Source organism: Varroa jacobsoni, unplaced genomic scaffold, assembly GCF_002532875.2.
Source record: "Varroa jacobsoni isolate VJ856 unplaced genomic scaffold, vjacob_1.0 scaffold_857, whole genome shotgun sequence".
Lineage (NCBI taxonomy): Eukaryota > Metazoa > Arthropoda > Arachnida > Mesostigmata > Varroidae > Varroa > Varroa jacobsoni.
Window position 1 is genome coordinate 30,053 of NW_019213759.1, and position 8,576 is coordinate 38,628.

Below are 8,576 nucleotides of genomic sequence, written 5' to 3' on the forward strand. Positions count from 1 at the left end.
AGTCAATCAACGTGGGGCAATCAACGTATCTCATCAACGTATGGGGGTCGCCACTGCTGCCGAGCTTTTAGCAGATAGCTTCGACTGCTGTTGCTTGTGTTGATGTCTGTTTTCATCAGTATTACCATTATTATCATTATGAATTTCCATTATATCATCATTATTATCTCATCAGCATTGTCAATATTATCCATTTCATCATTAATGTCATTAGGGACATTTACTATAATCCATCTCATCTCCTGTCCTTCGTCTACAAGCCCCAAGCCCCTGTGTATCCTGTATGTCCTCGGTTTTTCTCGGTCTAAGTTCGTTCATTCACAGTCATGTGATTTTCAGTTTGTTTGCCCCTGGTTTTTCATTATTACATCCGCATAAAGCGCGCCCTACTTTTACGAGACCCAAGGGTGTTAGATGTTGCCTACGACCTCATTTGCAGAATATTATTATTAATAATAATATAATGTTCTACATGCCCCCACTGTTTCACAGTGTGTTTATTATCGTGGTGTCGTTTACCCCCGATATACGACATCCTCGATAGTTTTCTGACATTCGCTCTTATTCAATCGCTCGTTTTTTCTGTCGCTCAATGGTTTCGCTTGTTCTCACATTTTCATCATTTACGTTGTTTCCTTTTTACCTTTTCTCGCCTTTTTTTTCGATCTTAACTAGAAGAGCTCACATCTCAGCTAGTTTTACGACCAGTTTTTCTCTATACCTTCTTCTGCTATTGCGCCATCGAGCGCCGCCTTTATCATATGCGATTTGACGTTAACATCATTTTTCTTTTCTTTTGCTTGCCTTCGTGTCTGCCTTATATTCGCGTATGTATTCGTGTGTATTTATCATTATTATTATTAGTTTATTTATTATCGTTATTATTATTATTATAGTTCACTCTTCTCATTATTGTTATATTTATTATAATTAGCATCATCGTCATAATCATCATCGTTATTAGTCACTTGATTCACGCGCACATGTACTCGTATCTTTCTCTTTTTTGCCCATTTTTGCTTCCTACATACTATCTACTATATATTAATAGTTCTATTAGTTTTACACAATCGATGCGAGATAGCGGAGGCTCTTTTTTCTACGGTCGGCCAAATTCCGCCATGTCCGCACGCACGGGTAACAAGGTTTGCGTCCTTCGGATCGGGAGTCGCTCTTCTCGACGAAATGCGCGAACTGGGGTGCAAAAGAAATGTTGAGCCGTTTTTTGAATCAGGACGATGCGATGCACTTTGATAGGACGTCAAATTCGAACCCCATGGGCCGACGGAAGTTCACGGAGGGGAAGTTATGGCGCGAAAGAGTAGATAAGTTCCAATACTGCTACTGCTACGACGAGAAACAACCGGTAAAACGACAGAAAGTCCCCAAACGATGCGCTAAATATGCAGACTAATTGTATAATACAGTGAGAATAGCTGTAGACAGGAGGTTGTCACAGCAGACCTGCTCGCGTCTGCACCAACCAGCGTGCACTTAGATTCAACTTTCGACCAAAAAGCGGGGATTGAGGCGAAGGTGGTCCTGTCAATGGACGTTAGTTGAGAAGAGACACATCATTCTTGTGCCGCCACTATAACTAGTACTACTACTTTATCTTCTTCATCCACATCATTGGTATATTGCACGGGGAGATTAGGAAATCGGGGTAAAGGGGTAAAGCTTTAGTTGAGGGCGATAGAAGTTGGAAGCCAGGGATCTTAAAATATTCGTGATTAATAGCTAATGTTGTTGGATCTAAGAAGTGGCTCGACTCCCGGCCGACGGACGCATTCGGACATGATCGTTACGCTGCACGGGTCCGCTAGTAAAATCATTTAGCGGTTTTATCTTTATTTATCTCGTTTTTTTACTAGTATGCCGTTATCTGTTTACTATTTTATCGTGTCTCACCTTATCTTTATTTTTCTTTGATATTTTCTTTCTCTCTCTCTCTCTTTTGCCCTTTATTTTATCTCTTATGATCATAAATCGACATTTCAATCGTATTTATTATCATCATAATCCTCTTTCACCGGTAATTTTTTCGTTCCATAATTGCTTCGTATCTTCTCTTTTCTTTCTTTAGCTTTCTCTTTTCTTTAGTCCTATCTAGAGGGCCTTTTTTTCTCTCTCTATACACAGCGCGGGACGTCATCGGCCTCCGCAGGTCCCCACGTTCAGAGGGACCAGCCGGTGGCTGTGGACGACGCCCTGGAGATATGTTTAAGGGTGCTGGCCTCTGATATGATGACCCCATGTCCCCTTTCGGCGGTACCCTACGGTTCCCGTTCACAGCTAATGCCCATTCAAGACGAGCGCGTTCGTCGATGTTCGAATGATAACGCGCGCGCATTTCACAAGTAAAGTACTCACACAAACGCTCACACACACAGATCCTTCTGTATAGTTAGTGCTTCTGGCCGTTGGGAAACGCAGCGAAGGGTTGGCGATGTGACTATCCGTACATTTGCTCTCTGGACCACCGCCTGCTGCGCGCTCACCGTCGGCGCCTGGCACCTATGTTTTGTTTTTCTTTAAACGAACGAATACCATCGATCGACATCGTCCCACCTAAACACAACTCACACTGGAAAAAAGACGATGCCGCCAGGCGATAAACGAACAAAAAAAAAAATGAGAAACACGCCGCACATTTTCGAGAGATCTTGGTCTTCGCCGAAAAAACGTCGAAATTTCGGCTATAGACCCAGACATACGTACAGAGGAACGTGAAAACGTGACTTTTTGGCGCTGAACAACAGAGGTTGAGTACCAGCGCGTCAGTCCGAAATTGTAGCTTTTCTGTTATTCTTGTTCGTGTGGAAGTCTGACATAGACGGAAGCATTGAGATACCGAATAGATAGACACCAGTGCGTGAAATTTCGATTATACCGTAGCATATTCTGTCTTTAAATTTGCAGCTTGCTCTATGATCTAAGGAGAATTGCTCCTATAGTTCAGATACATTGTCTTGGACGCATCTACATCACTTAATATATGATTTGAGTGGAAGCTATTTGAGTGTGTATGTGGTGAAAGAATATAACTCTGTCTCTGTCTTCGCTTTGAAATCTCAATGAATCACGACCGTCCTCTGTCACGTCGTTCAAGTATTTTTCTTTTTAATTTTCCTATTGCTAATTAAGTATCGGGTGGCGTGTTGGCTTCCTCGCGGCCCAACCACAATATATAGAGAAAATACAACAGAATTAAATACTGTTACCAGCACAGTGTATTGCCCATATACGTTTGTGCAGCACGCTCGACGGTATGGTGTACGAATGTGGCGCATACGTTCGTAACTTCCAGCATCTACAATAGTATCAATAGGACTTCCGTGTCGTTGCTGTCGGCGAGTCGTTATTTGGTTGTCACCAGCCGGTCCTGAACCTCACCTCTATCTTCTTCCACCATGAGCATCTGGGTCTTTGCATCTTTTGCAGTTTGACTCGAGAAACGTGACGGCGCCGGCGTTCATAACAGCCAACGACTACACCGATAGCAGCGTCAAATGAAACGATCGCACGACGATAACGCCAGTGTCCCTGCACAAACATCGTGTTCCGCACCAACGACTTTGGGCAAGAACACTTTCGGTCATGGGTGCGCATGCTTAATCGAACACAATGTTATGATAATTATTGGGGTACTTGAAAGATTTCTTCCTCTGTTCGTTTCGCACTATTTTCGTGACGTATTCTTTAAACGGTCACGTCCTTCAGGTCGCCACCTCGTTTACAATTTGAATACTATTGCTACTAGTATATTGAGATATTTTATAATATTAATTATACAGCAATTATTATTATAATCGTTAATTGATTCGTTATAATTAGACATGATAGATATAGCAATTTTTCATCATATATAATTAAAAACAAAGAGAAAAAGCTAACTTGGTCAGGGTCTGAGTTTCGATGAGCGGTAATTTACTTGAACCCATTATCGATTTCAAGGTTATTCGTAAATCCTTGCTCAAAGTTCCACCAGCTAACTGCTCATAACTAAAGTTATTCTTCACATCACAAACATCAATCAATCAACCAACGTTAACCCAGAAAACCAGTGTTCTGCCTGCGAATGAAGTCGCATTTTTTTAACGTTATTTCTTGACTGCTATTTCCTTTGTCCAACAGAACTAATTGCCATCTGTTTTCGTGTACCGTACCATCTGCGCCAATCCTTCAATGAGTTATCAACAAGTTGCTAACTTATAATTTGAATGAATACTATGATCGACTTTAAAAAATTCCTGTTGATCAATATTCTCGCTTCGCTGTTAATAATAATATATATATATTATATATATATATATATATATATATATATATATATATAAACAGATAATCACAATTTCCAAAGTTACCGAATCCTGGTATCCTATAGTGATGTCTGGTCATTGTTGTCATCCTGCCCGCCGTTGTTTACGTGACGCACTCAACCGCAGTGTAATTCGTTCGTCGTTGGTGGGAATATTCTCTATTTCCATATTATATCATAGCGTGTTGGATCTAGCACGTACGGTTGTCTCATTTAAGTTAGCGGTGTCACATTTAGCGCGCACGGACCCACTCGAATGTTCGCCATACGGGTTTCCCTTCTTCCGTTTTGGATGATGTTCAGAGCTCTGTTAACAGAATAGCTGTGGTGTGATTGGTTGCAGTGTTGTCGCATTGATCTCATAATTTTTCTTTTTTTTTTTTCTTCTTTTGTTTTATCATTATTGGTGAATTAGTAGAGTCGATTTGGCGCTATCAGTCTCAACTCGCCGAGTCCCGGAGAGTCCCGTTTTCAAAGCATCTTCGTGTAGTACGCTTGTTTATAGTCCTTATTACGTTCGTCGCTTGCTCCTGATTCGTTTCTCGTATTATCATAATTTAATATAATAATAATAGTAATTACTTGTAGTTGTCTTCTTTTATAGTCGTAATTATTTTGCTTTACTATTGCCGCCCCTGCCACGGGCTGGCACGAACGATTGCTTTGCACTGGCCGTACGCACGTCACTTAGTCACACTCGTGTGCTTGTGTTGGTGCTAATGATGGCCATGAACCGCCTTAAACTTCACGAGTTGTTTGGCTCGGAGGCAAGCGACAGGTCCTCGGCCTCGGCGTCGGGTGCGGGGCCCTCACGGAACTCTTTGTGTAGTGGCAATTGAAGGGGCATATCCTCGTCCAGGTCCTTGTCATCCTTTTCATTGTCCGAAGACGGCTCGGTGATCGTAGGCTGAGGTGACCGCGGGGATCGGGGAGACCTCGGTGATCGGGGGTCGCTCCCCGATGCTGGAGGGCTATCCGGTCCGCCCACTGAGCTGTCCATCGGTTCCTGGGATAAAAAAAAATGAGAAAAAAACACAAGCGTAACGAGAGTTCAATTAGGTGGAACGACCCGATCAGATTTGTAATAAATCCCAATTAGAATCATGAATACACGGACTATAACGGGGCGGGTTTGTTGTAAGGGCTTTTCTGATAAGGAAACGTCCAGCTTTCCCGCAACAATGATACAGCATTTCGTGTGAACACATACATATCGTCTATATTTTGTATATTGTATCATAGGTACGAACCTGTTTGATACTCTGTTTGTCCGAGTGGCTGGTGTGGACGGAAGCGCCGTTCGACGTTGTCAGTAAGCTGAGAGGGCTAGGCGCACCCTTGTGGCCACTTGCAATACTCCCTGCATTTACGATATCGTGCCGGCCTAATTCCATCATGGACATCATCAGGCGCTCGGCATCACTTACAGCCGAAAGCGCGGACGAGGTGGGTGGCAGAGAAAGCAGAGGGGACCCTGATATCGAGGGAGAACCACCTGCTTGTATCGCCTGAAGAAAGCCTGATAAGGGGCTATCCAAGACTCCCTGCAACGGTAAAAAGAAGTTATGAGTAGGTTAGGAATGATTGTAAGAGTGGTGCTACCCGAAGCGCTTCGAAAATCAGCAGTAGTTGACTTGATGATTTTTTTTGACGTTACTTACATGAAGCGAGTTGAGGTCGCCGTAAATACTACTGTTCATTGTTGGACTCCGGGCTTGTCTGGAGGACGGGCCCCTCTGAGGGCCGCCTCCTGGGGACATCTGCTCGTCACCGGCTCTGCATGGAACGTACACTGGGTTAGAAAGTTCTCTCTGCTAGTCGTTTTCATTCCGCTAATTCAGAAAGTCAAAGAGATTTTTCTTCAACCCAAAAAGAAGCTAAGAAGAATTACTTGTACCCCTTGCCGTAACGACAATTTACTTATCATACCACTGCTTTCTGATTTTTTTCTCTATTAGAGGCTAATGCTGGATTGTTGATATCACAGTACAGTGACCTTGCTACGATATCTAGTTGAATTTTATACAAGGCGTACAACTACTTTATGTCAGATCGGCTACGATCTGTCAAATTCACTATTTTTCTACGACGTCGCTAGCCGACACGTAGTATTTTGACGTCGTAAAAGCTACGACAGCTACAACCAGGTCGTACTAGCTACTACCTGTCTCTCTGCGAAACTACACAAACCTGACGAGGTCGGGGCCTCGGACTAGTGGCTGTGAACAGCTGGGAACATGGGTAGGTTTCAGGCACGACAGCGATATGGATGGGTGGTGAAGCAAGCATGCTTTTTACTGGCTCTACAGTAATAATTCTATAGCATATCTATAATATATGTACGGGAAATAACGTATGCTAATCCTGCAAAAGCGTCACTACACGTCATATATGGCAAGTCGACAACAGGGCATTAGGTGTCTCAGTGCTACTGTCTCTACGTGTGCGGCAAATATATCTGGCCTCATCTCGCAGATATCTTAGACGTGTTGAATACGTGAATGTGTTATCGCGGGAACTGAGAGATACGTATCTACGACGTGTACCAGTATGCGTGAACGTGTACGAATTTTTCAGTAAATGAAAGAAGTTCCTAGAGGCCCACAGGTTCTAGGATGAACGCTTCGAAATGAATAACTCTTGAACTCTACAAAGAACTACCTCCAATAGTGCTACTGTGACTGGTTCCATTGTCACTACAAAGCAAATGCAACTTTGCATAATAACAATTGTAATACGTGTGTAATTTCACGATTCTACAAAATGCAATAAAAATAAACAGTAACTAAGTAAGTTTCCAAGGTGATTGGGTCATGTAATGATGGGGGCATGCATGAGTAGAGGATCGTACGATTCCATGAATACAGGGAACGGACAACTCTGTCGTAGATGCATGAAACATACGCCGGCATACGCAGCTTCATATGGTTGCTTGCTTTTTAAATGTTCGCGGGTTATAATTCATAGATGGTTAGCCGTTATCGTCGTCGATGCGTGCCCGCCTAATGCGAGGTTCTAGCGGTGGCCTAACGCGACCGCGCTTACAGCGAGGAGTCAATCGGCAATGCTCTCCTCGGCCAAGAAAGTTTCGTTCGTATCCAACAGGAACAGGAGTCAACAGACGAAGAATAGAATGTATTGAAAACATGAACGAACTCGATCCTATGGACCGCTCGATTAGACTTAATTTTATTGTCTTTATGCCTTACTCAGAGTTCCCTTCAGGGGGCCCGTCGTTCCGCGACCCTTCTACGACACCCTGCGGGTTGCTCTGGCCAAACCTCTTCGGTCGCCCGCGGTTGAGATGGCGCCTTTTGACAAATTCGTTGTCGTCCACCATCCAAAATGAGCCGAAATCGTCTTCATAGCGCACGAAGCATTTGTGCAGCGAAAGATTCGTACGAATGGCGTTCTGTGCATAGCGAATACGGCAGGTGTGAACAGTACCGAGTGATATCGAGAGAACGAAAATACATACATAAGACCTAATAGGCTTCACACAAAGGTTAGTGATGAAAGACGAAGTCAATGCAATCGAAAACTGTGAAATGAAAAACGTAACGAGCAATATTCCTATTTTTGTTGACCTATTTTTCGGACAGACACCATCATAATCATCATCATCGTTATTCTTTTGCGCCTCCATCTTCCACGATCTCTGTATTACTGTATGTAGTGTGACTGCCATTGTAGACTAAGTAAGCCTATTGAAAGATACTAGCCTACCGAGTGCAGTACCCCGGTGGGAGTAGTAGGGTAAAGGAGGGGATTTCTCTGAAAAGCATGCCCGTCTGTCTTTTACTCGCCGCCATATGGAGAAAGATCGATGAAGAGACTATGTTTTGGAATAGATGTAAGTTTGAGTGTAGTTGTGCGTGTATATATATCTGCATGTACGTTTGTAGAGCGTCGCGTGTCTTGTGCGATCTGTTATCGTTCTTGTTCTGAGCCACAAGTCCGGGTCCCGACCCCGCCTCGTCCGTGCCTCCGTCCGCGCTGGACAGGGTGGATCTGAGGCGAAGTCTTACCCGGCGATCCGGTCCTGAAGACGCTGCGGTCTTCTTTTATAGAACTCGATTTCATCGACAGTCCAGACCGCCCCCTTAACGTTCTCTACGCGCATAAAGCATTTGTGAAGGCTTAAGTTGTGTCTCACCGCATTCTGTGGAGAGGAAACGCATTGTTTAACCTGTTCACGACGATCTCGGCGGGGAGTCAATTTCGCATATCGCTAAATATAAATAACATTTCCATA

The 8,576-nt window shown here is 43.6% G+C and overlaps 1 protein-coding gene across 4 annotated transcripts in view; it reads right to left on the minus strand.

The window, feature by feature from the left end:
- Positions 1–783: 783 nt before the first annotated feature.
- The window catches only part of FoxP (forkhead box transcription factor P), a 116,902-nt gene continuing 109,109 nt past the window's right edge, over positions 784–8,576 (minus strand). For 3 of the 4 annotated variants that reach the window (XM_022840301.2, XM_086970076.1, XM_086970074.1), the window contains exons 6-10: positions 8,350–8,483; positions 5,983–6,097; positions 5,572–5,865; positions 4,353–5,327; positions 784–3,613 (exon numbers count right to left, since the gene is read on the minus strand). In XM_022840301.2, the coding sequence (XP_022696036.1) occupies positions 5,067–5,327; positions 5,572–5,865; positions 5,983–6,097; positions 8,350–8,483 (804 nt within the window). In that variant the 3' untranslated portion in view covers positions 784–3,613; positions 4,353–5,066. The remainder of the gene's footprint in view (positions 3,614–4,352; positions 5,328–5,571; positions 5,866–5,982; positions 6,098–8,349; positions 8,484–8,576) is intronic. The other variant, XM_086970075.1, reaches the window with a different exon arrangement.